Source organism: Strigops habroptila, chromosome 8 (assembly GCF_004027225.2).
Source record: "Strigops habroptila isolate Jane chromosome 8, bStrHab1.2.pri, whole genome shotgun sequence".
Classification (NCBI taxonomy): domain Eukaryota; kingdom Metazoa; phylum Chordata; class Aves; order Psittaciformes; family Psittacidae; genus Strigops; species Strigops habroptila.
In genome coordinates, this window is record NC_044284.2 from 61,649,389 (window position 1) to 61,671,756 (window position 22,368).

Consider the following 22,368-nt stretch of genomic DNA (forward strand, 5'->3'; position numbering starts at 1 on the left):
AATCAACTACTTTGACCACAGGAGGGGACCAGACAGCAGCAGAGGTCAAAAGTGACAAACTCCCGTCCATCAATGACTTGGACAGCATCTTTGGCCCCGTGCTCTCCCCCAAGTCTGTTGCTGCTAACGCAGGAGATAAGTGGGTCAATTTTTCCGATCAATCCCCGGAAAGCGTGACTCCGGAGCGGACGCCCCGGGACAAAGCAGGGTCCCCGGCAGCGGGCAGCCCGGCCGGTGCTCCAGCAGCCGAGCCCTCGCGCCCGCTCCCCTCGCCGCTCCACCTGGAAGAGGTTCACAAGAAGGTCTCCGAGCACCTTAAGGAGGATAACTTGGAGCCGGTCGCCTCTCCCAAAGATTTTGGGCTGGGACAAAGAGCGACCCCGCCTCCCCCTCCGCCTCCCACCTACCGCACGGTGGTCTCCTCACCCGGACCGGGCGGCAGCAGCGGCACGGGCAGCACCAGCGGTACGTCCCGCGGCCTTGGCTCTGCTTCGGGGTGGCCTTGACCACATCCGTCATCCCCTTCCTGCCTGGTTGTGCCTGTGCCCGATGCCGCACTCCCACCCAGCCGTCTCGTGCTTCCACGTCCAGCGTCTGCACTCTGCCTCCTGTGTCCTCTCCCCTGCTCCTTGCTGCGTGTCTGGTGGTCAGATGGGTCTGACAGCCTTTTCCCAAAGCTTCCATGAGCTGTCCTTCCCACCTCTGCTGTGCGCATAACCCCCCCCCCTGCAAAATTTGGCTGTTGCTGCAGCTCCATCCTCAGTAGGCTTCAGAGTGATCATAGGTGGAAACATGTCAGGTGAATGATCTGAGCCCCCTCAGAAACAGGGGGCTTTAAATCTATTGCAGACAGACAGATCACTGCATATTGTCACCGCAGGGTGGCAGAGACCAAATAACTCGCAGCAGAGAGGTGGCATGGGTCTGAACCGTGCTTGGTTACTCGGCTGTGAGAGCGTGGATGTCCAGCCAGCTCTGGAGAAACAGCTTTCAGTGTGAACCTGAGAGGTTTGTCCAGCATGTGCTGGCTGCCTGGCTTCAGCTGCTGAATTATGAATGTCTGTGTGCCCATCAGGGCAAAGGAGCTCACCAGGGGTCAGCTTACACAGTGCCCACAGCGTTTAAGGAGGTGCAACCCAGTTGTGTCACTTTAGAGGCTGACCCCAGGCCACTTTCTGTACCAGTGGAGTGTGATGTGCAAATCGCATCCCCACCAGCCATCCTGCACCCATGAGAAGTTATTTCTGGGTGGATTATCCCTGCAGACCCATGCAGGCAGTGGTGGGAGATGATGGGTGTGTTGGGTATCCAATCACTGTCACCAGCCGTATGTGAGCTTGAAGGCCATGCCATCGCTTTGGGGTTTTGCCACCTCCCCAGGGGTATATGTGGGGCTGCTGTGGCTGTCCCCCTGAGTGTGGCTGTTGCTGCAATCATGGCTTCACTTCAGTGGTGGTGGCTTTTCTGTGCTGGGTTGGTGGGGAGGGTGAGTGGGGTCCGCACAGGGGCTGCAGCATCCAGCTGCTGGGGCACTGGTTGGAGCTGGGACTTCTCCAGAAGATTGGCAGCAGGAAAGAGCAAGCTTCTTCCCACACTGCTCCCCACCTCCGTGCCAACAGAGCCAGTGCCATGTGTGAGCGGAGATCTGCAGGATGGGGATGTGCTGGTGGCTCCGGATGGATGGAGAAAACCCACTTGGCGAGGCAGCGCTGCCTGTTTGGGAGGATTCATGTGTCTTCCCCAGGAATCATCTCCTGTCTGGTGTGCTTTGCAGCCCACTCATACCTCAGCCTTACCCAGGGCAGCGGGTTCTAAAAATGCAGTACTGAAATCCCCTATAAAAATCATGTAAATCTTCAGAAAGCTGCATCCTGCGGCAGCCAGTCTGGATGCACAGTGTGGATCCAGCACCTTCCCACTCCTGACCTCTGCACCTTCCAAGGTCCCTGTTGCTGCATCCCTCTGTGGGCTTTCAGATGCCATGGAGCAGAACTATCCTAGGACACATTCCTGCCTTCATATCCCATGGGAGCCTGGGCTCCTGGGTGTCACCAAGGGCTGGGGACCAGCATAGACTCATCGTAAAGCTCTTCCATTTCCAACCCCCTGCCACAGACATGGACACCTTCCCCTAGACGAGGTTGCTCAAAGCCCAGCATCTCAGCAGGCTTCTGCTTTCACGCTAGTTTACAACATGCTGCCACTGTTTCTTGTTGTAGAAAATATCTACAGGTACATGGGTCTTCCAGGGACCTTGAATACCTGAAGACTAAACCTCCCTGCATGAAAGCTGATGTCTGGAAGGGCTTTGGCTAGCTGGTGGCTGCTCCTGAGCTGGAGCAAAATGCACCTTTGAAGCCTCCTCCTTGTTCAGCGCTTGTTCAGTGCTGGTAGTTGCTTTCTATGGTTAATTCCTGTTGTGTCAGGATTTATCGGGATAAGGAAGGAAAAAATCAAACTTTGGTTCCCAAGTAAGGATTTTAAATAAATATGGTTTGAATTTTGGAGTTGTGAAAGTGAACAGCCAGGATTTACTGTTTTTAAACCAGCCCATCTCTTGCCTTAGCCTTCTGTTGTTTACCTCTCAGCCTCATTTCTCTTGGTCTAACTGGTCTCTGCTCCCAAGGAACAAGGGATGGGACAAGAGGAAATGGCCTCAAGCTGCACCAGGGGAGGTTTAGATGGAGATGAGGAACAATTCCTTCCCCAGAGGGTGCTCAGGCATTGGAACAGGCTGCCCAGGGCAGGGCTGGAGTCACCGTCCCTGCAAGTGTTCACACCCCGTGTAGCCGAGGCCTCAGTGCCATGGGTTAGTGGTGGCCTTGGCAGTGCTGGGAACGGTTGGACTTGATGATCCGAAAGGTTTTTTCCAACCTCATTTATCCTATAACTGATTCTCTTGTAAGCAGGGAAAAGTGAAGCTAAGGACATCATCGTACTGCCAGTGTGACTGCGGTGCTCCATGGGGGTATGCAGCAAACACCAGCTCAGTATCCTGCAAAACAGGGTCTGTGTCCCCCCACAATCCTGGCACCCCTCTTGTCTTGGTGCAACGTCTGACTGCTCTGCACAGCACCAGTTAATGCTGAACTTACAGAGGCTGAAACTGCTGAACCTGGAGCAAAACAATCTGCTGGGTGCTACCTTCTCAGCAAGGTTGTGGCTGCTGGGAACCACATGAACCCCAACATCAGCATTTTCTTGTTCTCTGAAACTCTTTCTGAGGGCTGGGAAGTGCACTACGCTCCCAGAAAATCTGATAACCTCGCTCTTCTGCTCTTCCTCGTCTCCATTTGGGCAAAGTTTTGTCCCTCTCACCAGGACCCCTCATTCCCATGGTGAGGGACTGGCCCTGCTCACTGGCTGGGGCACCAGCATCAGTTGCTGCAGGGGTGAAGCATCATTTTCCTCCTGCCCATGTGTGGTTTTCAGGAAATCCATAAGACTCCTCTGATACCTTTGCATAGGGATCCCAGCCGAGGAAGCCAGGTACCTGGCACAGATGGACATCCCTTGTGAGAAATCCATCAACATCAGCAATCCCAAAAAGCAATTCTCCCATGCAAAGCTGCTGGTGTGGAGCAATGTTCCATGGAAGCATGCGCAGGGCGTGTGTGAGCACCCACACCAGCTCCTGGGGGAGACACCTCTGCTTGATGCACACAGGAGATGGGCACGGGGTGGGCAGCTGCGGATCCAGCCTGCGGTGCACTCATGGTTCTCCTCTGTTGCAGGTTCCTCATCCCCGGCTCGCCCCGGCACGCCGCTGGCTACCTGCAGCACCCCACCACCGCCACCACCCCGGCCCCCCTCCCGGCCCAAGCTGCCCCCCGGCAAGCCCGCTGTCGCCGATGTGGTATGTTGATGGTCAGGAGCAGGAGTGTGGTCTGCACTGGGATGTGTGTGCTGGGAGGGGTGGTGGGTTTCCATTCCCAGTCTGGTTAATGGAGCAGAGCAAGCCAGGTCTGGCTGTGCTGGGAAGGGTGTCTGGCTAGGGAAGGGGGTGCCCATCACCGTACCGTGCTGGCTGGGCTGTTCAGTTCTGTCCAGGCTGCTTCAGGTAAGTTGTAGAGAATGTTCATGGGTATAAAACTATCATAGTATCCCAGACTGTTTTGTGTTGGGAGGGATACTACAGCTCATCCAGCTCCAACCTCCTGCCACAGGCAGGGACGCCTTCCACTAGAGCAGGTTGTTCCAAGCCTCGTCCAACCTGGCCTTGAAATCCACAAAGGATCCATAAAGGACACAATGAGCTGCTCCCCAGTGAGCTGGCACATGGTGGGCGCTGCTCCCTTCCCAATACTAAGTGCGTTCAATCCATCCAATGGCCATGGAGCTCCCATCCTTGGTGGGGATGGGGACTTCAAACACCCAGACCCACAAGATGTTGGGAATCATCTGGCATTTTTCTAGGTCCAGACTAAAATGCCATTGGCACTAAAAGAGCTGAAGTTGTTCAGTTTTGCGCTAACCCAGTGGGGATGCCCTGGGATGCCAGTGGCACCGGTTGGCCTGGAGGTACACCGAGGGTTACAGCTTGATGGAAAAGCTTCTCTTTGTTTGATGCAAATGTTGCTGTGTATATTTTCTTTAACCTTTTGTTATTTTATGTTTTCCTACAGTCCAGGCCTTTTAGCCCTCCTATTCACTCCTCCAGCCCTCCTCCGATAGCACCTTTAGCCCGGGCTGAAAGTACTTCTTCCATATCTTCCACCAACTCCCTGAGTGCAGCCACCACTCCCACCGTTGGTAAACACATACAGCACTGCTGTTCTTTCCCCTTTCCTACCTCTGAATGTCCTTAAATATTGTTCTTTGGGTTCACTTTCATTAGCTTTCAACAGGCTTTTAAATGCAAAAAGGGATTTGAGGGGGGTTGTGATGTGTTGTGAGCGTGATGCTGCTAGGGAAGCTTGCTCTGTGGCAGCTCCAAATGTTGGGAAAAATGAATGTTTCGTGAAGGCAGAGGTTGTCACCAAGTGAAATATAATATAAATTGTGACTATGGTCTGTAAATTTGGTCAAAATAAGCTTTTTATGGTGGGAGATGCTTGTGCCTGGAGGGGAGGGGGGCTGGAAGCCAGACCTTGGGATCTACGAGACAACTAATACTACATCTCTTTGAATGACCTAAATTCAAATCTCCCCTTAAAGTGGCAGTGGGAAATGGGGTCTTGGGAAAGATTCTTCCAAACCGTTATCTGGACACAGATACAAGTGCTGTAGTTTTCTTTTGGAGTAATGTCCTGAAAAACATGGATTTTGCCAAACCCCTCTAGGCTCCTCGCCGGGGCCTGAGACAAGAAATGTAGATGAAGTCTGGCTGGCAGCTCCCAGGCTCCATGTACTGGGCCCCCCTGTGCTTCCCCTCCATCCCCTCTATCCCTTCCATTCCCTCTGTCCCAGCTGCCGGCGCTCCCTCCTCCTCCATCCCTGCCATCCCACCCGGCTGCCAGCCCCTCTGCCCTTGCTTCCCGCAGCTCCATCTTCTTCCAGGATCACCTTCCTCCTTTTCCTTTTCTTTCCATGTCTCCTGTGATGAGCACGCCTGGTTTGCGTGGTGGGGAAGGAGCTCTGCAGTCCATCGCTGGTGTGGGCTGGCTGATGGGCTCTGTGTGAGGAGCTGGAACCCCAATCCTCTGAGAAACCAAACCAGGCTGGTGGTCGTTTGTGCTCAGCCACAGTCCTGGCTGTAGCATGTCCCGTTGCTGTCACCTTATGAGCCATGGGGAGTGGTGGCATCACCACCCAACACCATGTGCCATGCAGTAGGTGCCATCCTCATAGTGTCCATCCAAACCCTCCCTGTAGGTTTACTGGAGTGTCCGACCTGCGTCTCCGTCCTGTTGTTTGCTTCACTCTCGAGGTGTTGTAGATGCTTGTACCTGTTCGCCGGCTGTTGGTCACCGTCACAGCGTGCTGTGGGGAAAAGGAAGCATCTCAAGCAAGGGGCTGGCCAGCCCTGAGCATCCCTGGTGTGTTGGTCCTGTCTGTGCCCGTTGTCCTGCAGCTTTGGCTGCTGTTGGTGGGGCTGTTGGTGGCCTTGGCGCGATGGTGAACATGATTTTGGTGGAGAGGAGCAGCCAGGCTGAGGACAGGGATGATTGTGGGGTCTTCAGGAGGTAATGGGGGCTGCGTGCTGGCTCTGTAGGCTGAGCAGGCAACAGGTCCTGCTCTTGGGTAAAAATTTGTTGGTTTTTTCCCCTCTAACACATATATTTTTGTGAACAAAAATTGCTGCTTGATGTTTTGACTGACATACCCACCCTGAGCAGTGGGGGCTGATGCATTTGGAGGGGGCAGGAAGCTGTCTCCACTGGCCCCGGTGGCTCTCATGCCTTCCATGGGGGCTTTCCTTGGAAGAGAGATGAAATCAGGGCTCTGGGGTCACCCCATGGCAGAGGGACACTGAACAAGGCAGCCAGGAGCAACATTCTCATGTTTTGCCTTTCCAGCTCCATGCAGACCAAGAGGCGGGTGCCACATTGCCAGGATTTGGCTTGGGATAAGCTGGATGCAGGGCAGGCAGGGCTAGATGGGGTTTGGGACTCACTCTGGGAAAGCCCAAGCATCTCCCCATTGTCCCCATCAAGGTGGCCAGGATGGGCAGTGGTGCTGAGCGAGCACCCAGTCAGCATTCACCTTGGTGCACCGACTGTGAACCCATCATGGGTTTATCATGCAGAAAGAAGATAAGCTGAAAGGTGTACAGGGCAGGGAGCAGGGATGTCTGTGGGCACAGCAGTGGGTTGGGGACCTCTGGAGATCCCACAGGACCGGCTTGCTGCCAGGTGCATCTCCACCATGCTCTTGGTTTCTTGTTTTCCATGGCAAAGTCCAATGGAGTTTGTCCAAAGAGCGTGAGGAAGAGTTATTTCATAGAGTCATGTAACGGTTTGGGTTGGAAGGGTCCTTAAAGCTCATCCAGTTCCAACCCCCTGCCAAGGGCAGGGACACCTTCCACTAGACCAGCTTGCTCCAAGCCCCGTCCAACCTGGACACTGTCAGCAACTTCCAACACAACTTCCTTGGGCAGCCTGTTCCAGTGCCCTTTCCTTTATTTGTCCTCTGTGCTGGTCTGGTTTGCTTTCGTTGTGGTTGCATGTGCAGTCTGAATAATTCATTGCAGAGAAAGAAGCTGTTATTTCTGTGTCAGCGCCTGTTACTTTTCTCGTTAAGATCCTTCTCTGTCTCTTTCCGTTGTTAAACGTGCTGCTCGATTTCATTTGGGATTCGTTTTTTCATTCTTGTTTTGTTTCCTTTCTTTTGCGTTTCTTCTGCTTATGTTATCAGAAGATGATGCTTTTATTGACAAACTGCCCACGTTTGAAAGGCGCTGTGAGACGCCTGCAGGTACTGTACTAGCAGGGGGCTAGCAAGATATCTTGGCTTCAGAGCGGGGCGGCTGCGGGCACCCTGAGCCCCAGCACCCATTGCTCACAGCACCTTGCATGACAGTTTCTCAGTGACAAAAAGGACTTTGAGGTGAAAGACCATCACCTCCCGAGTTCAAAAGGGTTAATTTAACATCTCAAAAAGTTGTTTTCCACCCCTACCCTTAGTTATTTCAATAGGACTTGTTATCCATTGTGGCTTTTAAGGCAGTTTGAGTGCAGGAGCTGGTGGTTCTGAGAGGAAAGGGAAACTTCCAGCTAGGCATCTCCTGCTCTGTGTGCGTGTGTCTGTTTATCTGCAAGTTTTATGTCCTGAAATGCAACACAAAGCACCTACGTTTCACTGTCACTTATTCTGCACACCGGTGCGGCATGCGGCTCAGCATCCCACCAGGAAAATGCTGTTGTCTGAGACATCACCGGAGGTGAAGAGGATAAGGGCATGGTTGCTAAAATCAGCGCAGTTAGAATATGCTATTGGAGTGCATGAGCCAAGGAGCTGCTTCTACTCTAGACAAAGAAAGAGAAACCCCCCCGAAATCCTTACCAAGCGGGCAGAAATACTCTTCCATCTGGGCTTCCATAGCTTTGCTTTCTGCTTTCTGTTTCCTAAGCCAAAACCAGAGTTTCAAGCCCCACCTTTCCTTGCACGTGAACGGCTTGCAGTGCCTCGTCCCCTCCCCGTAGTGAGATAAATGACCTGCTCTGTGACTCACACTGTGTCCTTCTCTCTCCCTCTCCTTAACCTTTCCCATCCCGCTTCAACTCCTGGCCATACAGAGAATGAACAGCCTTCCCTCGTTTGGTTTGACAGAGGAAAGTTTTATTTGACTTTCGAAGGTAAGTAGTGCATAGCATACCTGGTATCCTCTTGCTCCCCTTGCTCTTGCTCTCTGACTCCCGGGGTTTCCTTCCAAGGCTCCAGTCCGGCTTTCCATGCAAAATGCTATGGCTACTTAGATGACATCGCAAGTTTGATCCAGAATCATTCTGATTTGTGCTATTTGTCCTGATGATCTGTTTCCCCATTTATTGATTCAAAACCAACCCAAACAAAACCAAAACCCAAAAGACTTCTCACACCGAGACTACGGTGGAAACCAGAGAGCCAAACCGCTTGCACTGCCGAGGAACTTGACTCTGTCAACCAGGGCTTCTTTCTACTCTCCCTTGCGAACTGCTCGTCACCGTGGCACAGTGTGGTTAGTTTCAAACCAAAGGGTGATGGGTTCTTTGCAAAGCCAGGGCCCTCTTCCCACCTCCCATTGGATTTTTCCATGGTGAGGGGTCAGGAGTGTGCCACACTGCCAGTAAGCATCGCTGAAATGCCAATAGGTTGTGCTGCCAGGGTGGCTGGTTGGAGGTATTGTGAGTTTTGGGGTCTCTCGTTGATGAGAAGCCTCTTTGGGGAGGATGCAGCAGGGGAAAAGCTTGTTTTGGGGTGGATGGCAGCTTCTCTGAGCAGCATTGCGTCTTGGACGGGGTAGATGCACCAGTGCTGGGCAGCCAGCCCCGCTTGAGAGCCCTGAGGCTTTGGAGGAAGCCTCATCCCACTGACATCATGCCAATGTTTCTTTATAAAACAGCAAAGCAGGGAGTTTTGCTAGCAGCAGGAATTGGTGCTTTAAAACCAGCTTTGGAGCTGCTGTGGTGCTTGCAGGCAGGGCTGTGCTGGGGCTAACTGGGGATGCTGCTGTCATGGGACATACCGGAGGACGGATCCCATATGTGATCCATAAAGTGTGTCCCCTCCAGCAAACGGCCAAGTGGCTGGGTTTCGGGATTGCACTGCCTGGCTGCTGAGCACGGGCTGCTTGCGTTTATGGAGCAAACCCTGTTCTGGTGAGCATGAAGCTGTAGCAGCAGCAGAAGGCAGGGTTAGAGGTGGTGGTAACCAGGGAGTGGTTTCTTCTTTCCCTCCTCCTTGCCTTTTCATTGCTCACAGCAGCCAGGCCCCAGCATCCCCACTTGATGTTCCCCATTCCAATATCAGCTCCTGGCTTAGACTTGGGAGGGGGTATGGAGGAATGGCTGGTGGCTGGATAAAAGCAGCCACCTTGGAGTGTTATCCCTCAGTATGTGTATCCTGGCACCGCGATTCCTCTGTGTTTTCTTCTCCTCCTCATTTGGCCTAGCACCAGCACTGTGGGAACATTTAGTATTTGGGGGTTTTTTTTTATGGTTTTGTGTATTGATGTTTTTAAATGGCGTATTGGAATTCTTATACTTTGTCCTGGCAGTGTGGATGGTCTGGAGCGGGGAGATTGGTTTGTCCAGGGAATGCTGGCCAGTTGTGAACCAGGTTGCTCCAAGCCCCTGTGTCCAACCTGGCCTTGAACACTGCCAGGGATGGGGCAGCCACAGCTTCTCTGGGAAAAGTCTGTGCCAGCGCCTCAGCACCCTCACAGGGAAGAGCTTCTGCCTCAGAGCTCATCTCAATCTCCCCTCTGGCAGGTTAAAGCCATTCCCCTTGGCCTGTCCCTACAGGCCCTTGCCCAAAGCCCCTCTCCAGGTTTCCTGGAGCCCCTTTAGGCACTGGAGCTGCTCTAAGGTCTCCCCTTCAGGAGCCTTCTCTTCTCCAGGCTGCCCCAGCCCAGCTCTCTCAGCCTGGCTCCAGAGCAGAGCTGCTCCAGCCCTCGCAGCAGCTCCGGGGCCTCCTCTGGACTCACTTCAGCAGGTCTTTTGGACGTCTTATCTTTAGTTTCTGGGTTTGGAGTTTTCTGTGCTAGGATCCATGTATTTGCAGAACATGGGGTAGTGTGTTCATGTGTGAAGAGACACAGTGCAGTTTGGCGATGCTCTCCTGGCTACACGGGCAGAGCTGTGTACCCCGATCACTAGTATTCAGCTGTCCTTACTCCATGTTTTTATTTTCCACCTTTGTGGAGGGAAAGTAAGGCAAATGAACCTGGTGAGCTGCATATGGCTGGATCCAAAGCTTCATAAAGTGTTGGGGTTTTTTTCCCCTCCAGGACTATCAGGTCATTTTGCCAAAATGAGAAGTTTCTAAAAATGACTTCTGAAGCAGTCACTGAAAAGCCAGATTTTTGGTGGAGGCGTTCTAGAGTAACTAGACTTGTCTCTCAAGTTTCTGGAAAAGAATTCTCAGGCTTAAAATAGGTTATACTTTTCTTTTCATATTAAAGTTTTAATTGAAAGAGTTGTTTAGTCTCCAAAGCTATCAAAAGAAGAATATGAGGTTCATGAAGGAAGTGTGGAGGGAACTGAGAGCTGGGAATGCCAGTTACATCCACATGATCTTTATGCCAAGCCAGATTAGAAATGTGGCGGATGTTTGGTTGCTGTTCATATGGACTCAGATTTTCAAAGGCCAGCTGAGCCTGGTGATAGAGATACGTGAGATGAGCTGGTTTATTCTTGGATGTAGGATTTTTCATTCTGGAGAATGAAGAAATCTCATGTACATGCGGAGAAATGGTGGAAGAAATGAGATTGAAAATCAGGGGAAAGGCAAGTTGGCATGAGACATGCCAACCCCTCATTTGATGCGCTAGTGCAGGGTCTAGATTAAACCTGGCTGCACTCAGAGCGTGTATATTTGGGAGGTGCTTTTTTTCCTCTCCCAAGTAACAATGATTGTATTGCCAAGGATCACGGGGCTTGCTGCTGCTGGATGGCTAAAGACCTTCCTCCCACATTCCCTGCTGAGATTAACCTGACATTCCTCTGCTGGGTGATACCGCCAGTTTTCTCTCCCCTGTAGCCAGTCTGCATTGATGGTTTTGAATCTCATCTGTATTTCTGGGTGGATGCGATGAGAATATCCCACTGTTTTCAGCTGGATTCTACGTGCTCTGCGGTGGTTGCTGTGTGTGTGGAGTGAGGATGTGCTCTCTGGTAACCCATTAGTTGTGTTATGGAAAGAGTTTATACAAAACATGTTGTCTTTGCGTGGCTGGCACTGATGGGAAGTGTCAGCTCTTTAATGGGATGTTGGCCGTGTTCCCGATGGATGCATAGCTCCGGGCTGGGGCCTCAGAAGCAGAAGGCTTGGGGAGTCCAGCCTGCCTCCCTGGGGTCATTAGGATAATTAATGGGTGTGTGGTGATGGGTCTGTCCTGTGTGTGTGACATGCTCAGCCTGCCCATCCCGGGTGCTGGGACAGCTGGATGCGCTGCCCGTACTGAGCATCATTATTCCAGTGGCTGAAATCACTCCCCTGAGTCTTTTAAAATGTATGTCCAAGAGGAGATGTGTGGCTACATTAATTTTTTACACCCTTTCAGGCTCCATTAGACATTGGAAGGGAAAATCCCAGCACTGGAAAGGCTCATGTGTGCCTCTCTGAGAAAGCAACTGTGGTTTTATACATTAACTCACTGCCTGCACAGATGGATTTGTAAGGCAGGAGGAATCCTATGAATGCCGTGTTCCTTCACAATTAATATGTCAAAACTCACAGTGTAATTTAAGTGACAGAAGCGCTTTCCTTGGGAAACGTTGTGAATCCTGATTTCCTGCAGTCAAACCCTATTATTCACTCACACAAAACAGGCAGCAGTGAGCCAGGACCTCACTGCTCATCACACAAAACCCACGGCAGGTTGCTTAGATGTGAACAAAAAAGCAACAGACAACAGGGCAGTGGTGGGAAGCAGCAGATAAAGAAGAGAGGGGATTATTTTGGGGAGCAGGCTGAGAAGGAGCTCACCAGAAACACGCTGCATTTCACTCAGTTGCTTTGCTTGTCCCTCACCCCACTGCCTGCAGAGGTGCTGCCCTTCTCCAGGCATTTAATGTTGTGTGGGTTGGGCTGAAGCTGGCACACGCTTGCATGCTCTAAACAAAACCCTGGGCTCACTTAATAGCCCCTTTCTACTGCCTGATTCAGACCCTGTAAATGAAGGTAACAGAGTAAAGGGGGTGTCGGGGTCCTTGGGGAAGTTGCCCTTCTGGAGACTTTGGCCATTCCTTTCTAGCTGGTTTGGGGCAAAACAATCCTTGTGCTTAACCTGGTACATAGACTGTGATATAAAGAAAAGGTTCCAAAACGGTATGCTGCAGGAAAATAGATTAGGCTGAACTGGTGATGCTAGCACAGGGCTGGTGACCTCCCGAGGACTTTTTCGGGTGCCCAGGGGATCAGCACCTTTTACATTGTGTGGGTGACCAGACACTAACCCCAAGCTGACCTTCTAGCACTTTCCTTGGGGAAAAGGTGAAAGCTTTGCAGTGCCAACAGCCCCCCTTGCTATCCTCTTGGTGGTGGGCACAGGGAGCAGGACATTGCTCCCCATGCAGGGTCCCCACCATGCCCAGGTCTTCTGGTATCTGCTTGCAGCGATGCTTTTATCCTCAGATGTTGTTCAGTGACCGGCATTCCTGGCCAGCAAAGGGAAATCATGTGTGTGATCATGCAGGGATGAATTATTTAGAGCCTGGCTAGCATCCATGGATACGCAGCATGACCAAAGCAAACTTTTCCCCTTCTATCATTACCGTGGATTGACTGCTCTGGCTTTTGCACCCAGAATCCCACGTTCTCCTTTGTAATTCCAGATTTATGATGATTTGCAGGTGTATTGTAGTGTGCCATGGGGTTGGTGGGGTGAGCAAGGGGTTTGCCCGGCAGGAGAGGGAAGCACGCCAGGAATTGCAGGGTCTCCCCATGGTTGGGGTTCCTGTCGGCAGAATCAGGGCAGGAAAACTGCTGACATCCCACTTGCCCACAGGCAGCCTGAGCTCTCCAGCCAAGGGATAAGGAACCACCACAATCCCTCTTGCTGGAACCCAGAAACCTACTGCAAAAACTGTCATGCAAAGCCTGTTGTGTGGCACCCCCTCAGAGCCGTGCCGGGGGTTTGCTGCCCTGCATGCTGCTCCTGCCTCGGCGCCTCTGTTATTTCTTTGCTTGCTTGTGCGGGTTGGGAGGGGGAAAGGTCATTTCAGAACATTTTTAAAGCCTCATCCAAAGCCTGGGGGACTTGTTGCTATTATTTGCCCATAAAGCTAGGCTGGGGCTCATGGGGAGCACCCCCTTGCCCCGGTGCTGGGGGGAGCAGTGTGGGTTCTCTCTGCAGGTAAGAAGTGGAGGTTTCTGCTCTGTTGCAGGCTCATCGCGGGGCCCCAGCCCCCTGACCATGGGGGCACAGGACACCCTGCCCGTCGCTGCTGCCTTCACGGAAACTGTCAACGCGTACTTCAAAGGGGCTGACCCAAGCAAGTAGGTGCCGACCAATGGGGTCTGGGTGTTGATATGGGGGGTCCTGGGGTCACGACAGGCTTAGGGTGCTGTTGAGGCTTGGGTGAGTATGGGGAGGGAGGAAAGGAGGTGGTTTGGTCTAGGTGTGTCAGTGCACCAGGCAGAGGTCCAGGCTCAGGATGCTCATGGGGCATCCCCATGAGCATCAGCCTCCATCCCTAGCAGGCGGCCAGCCTTTGCTGCTGTTTCAGCTTGCTCTGGTTTAGGACCACAGGAGGTTGGTCCCCCAGCGTGGTGGGAGGGAAGCAGAGGGCTGTCACTGCACCCTCCCCTCCTGCTGCATTTTGAGCCCCTCATTTCCTCTCCTTTGGTCTCTGTGTTCGGTGCTGCAGGTGTATTGTGAAGATCACGGGGGAGATGGTGCTGTCGTTTCCTGCGGGCATCACCCGACACTTTGCGAACAACCCCGCTCCGGCGGTGCTCACCTTCCGCGTGCTGAACTACAACAGGCTGGAGCACGTCCTGCCAAACCCCCAGCTCCTCTGCTGGTAAGCTCCCACTCCACCAGCATCCCAAAGGAAGGCGGGCTTCCAGAAACGTAGGGTGCTTTGCAAAAACACATGGCCCGGAGTATCTTCCTTGAAAGCCTGCCCTGATTTAGGGAAGCAGCAGAGGGGGAGAATCCCCTCCCTGACCTGCTGCTCATGCTCTGGGGGTGCAGCCCAGCACACGGGGGGGCTCTGGGCTCAAGCGCACACTGAAGCTGGGTCATGGGGAGCTTCTCCTCACCCAATACCCCCAAGTCCTTCTCCTCAGGGATGCTCCATCCAGTCTCCCCCAGCCTGTGTTTGTGCTGGGGATTGCCCTGTCCCAGGGGCAGGACCTTGCGCTTGGCCATGTCAAACTTTATGAGCTTCTTATTTGCTGGAATACCCCGTCTGAGATCAGCCCCTTTGACAGGCAGAAGAGCATCAGCAAAGGGGAACAAGTTCTTTGATGGGGTTTGCTTCTTTTGTGCCTCACTCTGCTCATTAAACCTCCAGTTTGCAAAATGAGATGACCTAAAGTTTGCTTCTGCTGTTCCTCCCTGGATGTGCCTGAGAACAAGCCAGAGATGTGCACAAGGGAGGGATTATTTCCCTAAATGTCGGGTTAAGTGTGGTCCCAGCTGGTGGGCAGTGCTGCTGTCCTGCATGCTTGGTAGAAAAGCTTTCTTCTGCCAAGGTGGCTTATGCAAAGTGCTTATTCTCCCTCTGTGCAGTGACAACATCCAGAGTGACACCAACACGAAGGAGTTCTGGGTCAATATGCCAAATCTGATGACTCACCTAAAGAAGGTATCGGAACAGAAACCACAAGCCACCTATTACAATGTGGATATGCTCAAATACCAGGTAGGAGTTTTATTGTAAGATAAAACCATGCCAAAAAATGTGTGCTTAACTTATAGATGTAAAAGATGGTATTTCCCTAGTGCAGAGAGGAGATAACGTGAGGTGGGGGCATGTATCCTTTCTGTATGTCACTAGATTGCCTGATTGTGAGCCCAGTTCAAACTTTTCTATGGGGATACAGGGTGTTGTCTCCTCTGAAACCAAATGCAATTACTGCGTCTGTAAAATGGGCTTTCTCCCTTCATCCCTATGGAAACTAAATGTTTTTTCTGTCATTTTGGAAGGTATCTGCCCAGGGTATTCAGTCTACTCCATTAAACCTTGCAGTGAACTGGCGGTGTGACCCTGCAAGCACTGACCTCCGCATCGACTACAAATACAATACAGAGGCAATGACCACACCAGTAGCTCTAAACAACGTCCAGTTCCTCGTCCCTGTCGACGGAGGAGTAACCAAACTTCAAGCTGTGCTTCCTCCTGCTGTCTGGTAGGAATTGCTCCCCTGTGGAAGAGCTCGCTTGCTGTTTCTGCCATGTCCCTGCCTAAAACAGCCGTCTTGGCTGCAGGGGTGAGATCACTCTTGGGAGGTGACTGTGGGTAGGGGAATGCTGGGGACCCAAACCTGCCCTCCTCTTGCACAGGAAGCATGTAACCCCACTCTGATGCTTTTTTGTTGCCATTCCCACAAGCAAAGGGTCAGAGCTGAACACTCAGAGAAGCTGTGGCTGCCCCATCCCTGGCAGTGTTCAAGAATCCCAGACTGGTTTGTGTTGGAAGGGAGCTTAAAGCTCATCCAGCTCCAACCCCTGCCACGGGCAGGGACACCTTCCACTAGAGCAGGTTGCTCCAAGCCCCTGTGTCCAACCTGGCCTTGAACACTGCCAGGGATGGGGCAGCCACAGCTTCTCTGGGAAAAGTCTGTGCCAGCGCCTCAGCACCCTCACAGGGAAGAGCTTCTGCCTCAGAGCTCATCTCAATCTCCCCTCTGGCAGGTTAAAGCCATTCCCCTTGGCCTGTCCCTACAGGCCCTTGTCCAAAGCCCCTCTCCAGGTTTCCTGGAGCCCCTTTAGGCACTGGAGCTGCTCTAAGGTCTCCCCTTCAGGAGCCTTCTCTTCTCCAGGCTGAACAAATTCTCTTCTTTATGTGTTTTTAGGAATGCTGAACAGCAAAGGATATTGTGGAAGATCCCTGATATCTCTCAGAAGTCAGAAAACGGAGGTAATCCGATAAATGCACATGTTATTAACTTTGAATAATTCAATCAGACAGTAACCTATTTATCATGCCTGCACACAAACACAGGCACCCAGATTCCTGCTGGCACTTGCCAGGGAGGATGCTGTTCAAAGCTAGGAGCAAAGCAGTGGTATGTGCTGCTTGTACTGTTTTGCCAACTGCTTTGGCATCACAGATGGGTATTAACATGCCTGGTTTGGACATGGTTGTTTGCCATGTCCTATGCTCTGCTGACCCTCTGCATTGAAGCCTGAGGTCCCATGTCACATCCTGGTTCAGGAACCACAGTGCTTGTCCACATGTATTTCGTGCAGCTCCTCTGCATCATGTCACTGCAGTGTCTGAAAAGACCAAATTTTCTGGGAGGATGAGGAGGTTTGCTCTGCCCCCATCCCAGGGGATGCTGTGGGTTGGGTACCACCGTGGGAGTGGGCTTCATTTGCAGCGCTTTGGGCGAGTCATTGCCTTGGCTGCCAAACACGGCTCTGGATGCGCAGTGTTCCCCTCCAGGTTTGTAATGGTCTCACGGGATTTTAAATTGCAGGTGTGGGGTCTCTGCTGGCCCGATTCCAGCTCTCGGAGGGGCCCAGCACCCCGGCCCCCCTGGCCGTGCAGTTCACCAGCGAGGGGAGCACGCTGTCCAGCTGCGACATCGAGCTCGTCGGCGCCGGCTACCGCTTCTCCCTCATCAAGAAGAGGTTTGCGGCAGGTAGGTGCCTCATCAGTGGCTCATTTTGGGATGGCAGCATCCATGATGGTCCCCTCCGCTGTGCTGGCATGCCTGGGACTGCCCTTGAGGTGTTTTTGTTGACCATTCAAGCCCAGAGGTCCTGCTACATCAGGGCATGACAGGGCTGGTCAGTGGCAGAAGGGCAAAAGCTCCTTTGCATGAAATAATCCTTCTGCTGCCTATGAGAGCCTTGAATTTCATGGGCTCTTTTCCACTCATGGATCCTGCATGGAAAGCAAGGTCTGGGGTTCTCCAAGAAGAGCTTGTGCCCCATTGTTGCATAGAAATGCAAGTATTTTTCCATGTGCTGCTCATGCAGGGCAGCAACGTTGCCATGGGTGCAGGGTCTGGTGGAGGTGGGTGACCATCCCCCAGGAATCAGGGCTGCTCCCTCTCCACAGCTGATTTCTGATCCCATTTCTAGGTAAATACTTGGCCGATAACTGAAGGAAGCTTATGCAAGTCTATGGAAAATAATATGGAAAAATACCCAAGGACTGCTGTGCGTGGAACGGGTTTTAATTACAGTTTAAGGAAAATGAACTAAATCCTGCACTCGGGACATTTCTGTTGGAAGTGTCGACAACTTTCAGCATTTTTTTTCCTTGGAAAACACCGTCTTGACCAGTCCTACAGTATTTACTTCTAGATGTAACATTGTTAATGGTTTTAAAATGTAATTATTGTATTTGTAAATTGTACTCATTCCAGTAAGGCTGTATTTTGGCAGTTAGACACTTGAGTTTTAGCATTTTACCATTCATGAAATGGATGTAATTTAAACTGTGGTATATAAATTTAATAGTAGTACTGTTGAATGGCACAATGCTTACAGAGGTAGATTACATTTTGTCAATATATACGATTTAAATACAATACTGATAGCTGTTATGAAGGGGGTGCCTCATAAAAAGAGAGTTAACTACAACTGACATGCTGATTTATTTTTACTTCAGTCCTTGGTACGTCTCACGGTGATGAATAAAAAGCTCTATCTTCAGGTTTAGCTGGTTTACCTCCAGGTGGATATTGATGTAAATGTGGAGGTTCCTAATTCAGTCTTTCAGCAAAATGCAGGGAAAAAAAGTAACTTCAAAGAGTATTTCCTTCAAATTTCCATTACAAAAACCTCCTTCAAGTGTTCTCCTGCAGACACAGATTAACCCTCAGGAGTGCCAGCAGTGCGTGCACGGGCGACAAGCACTTCTCTTTCCCTCCTGTCCTTCCCTTTTGCAGGGATGCAGATAAGGAAATAAGCAGGCTAAGAGGCTGGGTAGTAAATCTGAGCTTACAGCACTGCCTGCAAATGTGATTGCTGTTTTTAAGGATGCATTTTCTGAGCAGTTCCCAGGTTTTTGGTCACATTTTTTGGTCCTTTGCTTGCTTTTTCTGGTTTGGTTATTTTTTTTCCCCATTTTTGAAAGTCCCATGGGTTTAGATAATGCTAAAGTGGAAGTTGTGGGGCAGAAATTGCCCCTCTGTGTTTTCGCTGAGCCGATGTGGTCTCCTGCACTGTGTGCTGCTCATCCCTGTGCATCGCCTGTGAGAATCTGGTGATAAAGGGGAAAAAAGAAGTGATCTTTCCAAAATTAAATGCACTTGATGTTCAGATGCACAGAGAAGCATGGGAGCATCTGCTGAACAGGGTGCTGGGACTTCAGAAATGTATAAGATGACAAATAGTGCTAATTTTACAGTCACAAATGTTGCCAGGATTAAGCTTGTGCATTTGCATTGGAAAACTTCAGACTGTGCATGCTGGGAAGCGCTTGCTCACAGAGCAGTTTGGAGGGAGGTAAGAAAACAGAAGTCCATGCCCATCTTACAGGAAAATAAGAAAATCTGGAGATATTTCAGGTCTAAGATGAATCCCAGGCTGAGATACATACGTTAGGATGGTTGAGTTGTGTGCATGCTCACAAAAGGTATCAACACAGAATCATAGAATCCCAGCCTGGTTTGTGTTGGAAGGGACCTTAAAGCTCATCCAGTTCCAACCCCCTGCCACGGGCAGGGACACCTTCCACTAGAGCAGGTTGCTCCAAGCCCCTGTGTCCAACCTGGCCTTGAACACTGCCAGGGATGGGGCAGCCACAGCTTCTCTGGGCACCCTATGCCAGCGCCTCAGCACCCTCACAGGGAAGAGCTTCTGCCTCAGAGCTCATCTCAATCTCCCTTTGTCAGCTTAAAAAGAAGATTAAGCACAATTCAGTTATGCAGCTTCATTTCCCTTTGCAGTTTTTGAAAGTACACTTGCTGGTACTCCTAGAGGGGGTGTTCAACTCAGTTAATAATTTTTCCCCTGAAATAGGAATATGTATAAACTGTGTATCCTACCCCTTTGTGACACAGGAATATAGGGCAAAATATAAGAATCAGTTTTTGCATAATCAGTTGATGCTGTGTACAATTGTTATAAACTCATGCTTCCAAAAGGGATCTATGCCCTAGTCCTGAAAATAAGGATTTTATAGTGTAAATATTACCAGAACATAGCTATTTTACTTCATAGTTCATTTGAAAGACAATGTGTTTACAATAGCATTGGGGTTTTAAATGCTTTTTAAACAAAAAAGCCCATAACCCAAAGCTTCCCAGACTGTCTGTTTGTGCTGTCCCACAAAGCAGAGGTCGCCTCTACAGGTGTGCGGTGGTGCTGGGATGCAGCCTGGGTAAAGAGATGAAAAAGTCCTGCACCTATTCTATACAGTCCCCTTCCAGCCACCAGCAGGACACACCAAACAGCTATTCCCAGCCCATGACACTGGGATCAAAGCCAGCAGTTTGGGGCAGTTTAGATTTTTTCGTGTACCGCTTTTGCCAAGTTTTTGCATGGTGGTGTACTTCACTAGGTGTTTGCTCAGGAGCAAATTGCGTGTCTCCACTTTCCCTCCCAGCATGACCTTTGTGAGGAGATGCTGATCCATGTTGATGGTTTAGTTTTCCTGCCTTGCTGGTGTCTGAGTGCCCCAGGGATGTTTGTTTTTTTGATGTTTCATAGAATCCCAGACTGGTTTGTGCTGGAAAGGAGCTTAAAGCTCATGCAGTTCCAACCCCCTGCCACAGGCAGGAACACCTTCCACTAGAGCAGGTTGCTCCAAGCCCCTGTGTCCAACCTGGCCTTGAACACTGCCAGGGATGGGGCAGCCACAGCTTCTCTGGGTACCCTGTGCCAGCGCCTCAGCACCCTCACAGGGAAGAGCTTCTGCCTCAGAGCTCATCTCAATCTCCCCCCTGTTTCAGACCAATGTTCTTTAATTATATTTCTTAATAACTATGAAATTGCTCAGTAGTATGAAATACTACCACATAATAAGCTTTTAATTTGATTTTTGCATTTGTTCTTAAATATCGCTCCCTTGTTTTAAAGCTTGTTTTTGCTGGGAGGCCACTGTCCATTAAACTCCTATTCCTGCCCAGTTGGTGTGAGTTCTCCGTGTGTACATGTGTGGTTTCACTCCCAAAAGCTTTGTTACATGAGCATGATCTCGTACTGAGTAAGTTACACAACTCCTGACACAGGCTGGTCTCAATGATGCTAGTGCTGTTATCTGGTGTTTCAGTTAATTTTGTCTTCAGTGTGCCGTTTCAGGATTTATCTATTAGATGGTTTTAAAACATAGATGGAAAAAAGAAGTTTTATGCTAAAATGACATCCTGTTTTGGCCAGGCAGGGAAGGATAGGGAAGGAAGGCAGTTTCCTTTTTCCAGGCACATGGCACAGTGCATTGCAAAAGGAATCCTGCTCCATTTCATCTTATTATTTTGGAAATACAGCCCATGGGTCTGTTACCCAAACACCCAACATCTACGTGAGAAAACCACTTCAATACACTGAATATGGAGTGATTTTTCCCTACCCTTTTCTTCATTTTATGTGAAAATGTCTTGGTTAAAAACCTTAATTTTGGAAGCTTAGAGTGACCAAAATATGTAACATCACCACATAGTACTTTCTCAGTAAGAAATTACTGTCTCAAAGATTTAATTTCATAACCAGAATTCTTTTCTCACAATTTCCCAAGGAAAGTCATTCTCACAGAGCTGGGGAGTTTTTATAATCATCAATATTTTAATTCTTATTTCACTGCAAGGCTAGGAAAAGATCTGCAGAAATACCCCCTGCCCTGTGCGACCCTATCCCTTTAGAAGGGACTGCAGATAATGCTGCTGACAATTGCTCTTAAAATCACAAGCGTTCGTGTGACAATGTTCTTCAAAGGCTTGCACTCAAGCAGGGCTTTAGGCCGAGCATATGTAATAAAACATACTGGAATATCTTACTTCTCCATTAGAAATCTCTCTGGACATGGGGTGAATGGTTGCAGACATGCCACCCTGCTGTTGAGTTTGTAATCCATGTAGGAGGGGTTTTCCACTCCAAAACTCTTTAAGGTTGATGAAATTACTTGGTTGCTTGGATGTCATAAAACATATGGAGATGTTAGTCGTGGTCTGAGAGAGGAATTGGGTTGGGTTGTGGTTTGAAGCTCCAGTCCTGTGGCTAAGGGTTGGTGGGTGAAGGGCACAGAGAGCAGGAGAACCTCACTGTGACACCTCTGAACTCAGAGGATGCCCCAGAATTGAATTGGATTTCCCCAGGTATCGCCCCATATCATTTTATGAACTCCCTCATGTATAAAATGTTTATAAATATTTGTGGATTAAGATACACAGGTCTATTTTTAAGATTTAAGTTAAATAAGTTAATTAATGGCTGGCCTTTTTTGCCTAAACGTGCAATGAGATATATTATACCTTTAGTCTATGATGGCCTAGGTACTGCTTAGTCTGTGATGAAAACTTTGCTGCTTACCTACTGTTCTCAGAGAAAAAAACACTGTAAAAGACGTACAGGTTTGTTGCACACGGACTCTTGCAGCAAAGCTTTGTATTTGACCACTGGTAATATGAATGTGTTGTATTGACTTGTTGAAGATAATCATGAAACAACATATTTTAAATGTTTACTTGCCTTATAGATTAGAAGACGACTATGTGGATATCATTTTTTGTAAATAATGTTTTTTATAAATGTCTCCCCTCCATTCTCCCCATCACCCATTTCACAAAATCTTGAATATGCAATTATTTACCATGCATAATGTTGCAACAAATGAATCCCCACATCAGAACAAAGTTTATTGATTCTATACATAAGAACCACATTAAATCCCCAATTGAGTTGCAATTTAAATGTGATTATTATTTTTTTTTCCTTGAAAATAAACAAAAAACTGTAAAACACGACTTTTTCTGAGTGAGCTTTGCTTGCAGGTACGGGAATACCCAGAGGAGCGGAGCAGAGGTAAAGGGGCTGCCATGTCCCTGACCCAAATCATCATTACTGCTGGAGCTATGTGCAGCTTCCCAGCCTGGGGACACATTGGGGGTGGCATGTGGGGAGATGTGGGGAGTTGTGGCGATCTACATAGGCTGAGAACATTG

At 50.0% G+C, this 22,368-nt stretch overlaps 1 protein-coding gene across 4 annotated transcripts in view; it reads left to right on the forward strand.

The window, feature by feature from the left end:
* Positions 1 to 22,168, forward strand: part of SGIP1 (SH3GL interacting endocytic adaptor 1) — a 54,532-nt gene extending 32,364 nt beyond the window's left edge. For 2 of the 4 annotated variants that reach the window (XM_030495389.1, XM_030495390.1), the window contains exons 15-24: positions 3,735 to 3,856; positions 4,626 to 4,752; positions 8,178 to 8,237; positions 13,470 to 13,581; positions 13,953 to 14,108; positions 14,822 to 14,954; positions 15,239 to 15,441; positions 16,108 to 16,172; positions 16,735 to 16,899; positions 17,345 to 22,168. In XM_030495389.1, coding sequence (XP_030351249.1) covers positions 3,735 to 3,856; positions 4,626 to 4,752; positions 8,178 to 8,237; positions 13,470 to 13,581; positions 13,953 to 14,108; positions 14,822 to 14,954; positions 15,239 to 15,441; positions 16,108 to 16,172; positions 16,735 to 16,899; positions 17,345 to 17,367 — 1,166 coding nt within the window. In that variant the 3' untranslated portion in view covers positions 17,368 to 22,168. Of the gene's footprint in view, positions 1 to 21; positions 466 to 3,734; positions 3,857 to 4,625; positions 4,753 to 7,296; positions 7,357 to 8,177; positions 8,238 to 13,469; positions 13,582 to 13,952; positions 14,109 to 14,821; positions 14,955 to 15,238; positions 15,442 to 16,107; positions 16,173 to 16,734; positions 16,900 to 17,344 lie in introns of all 4 variants that reach the window. The other 2 variants (XM_032920124.1, XM_030495391.1) reach the window with 2 other exon arrangements.
* The last annotated feature ends 200 nt before the right edge of the window (positions 22,169 to 22,368 follow it).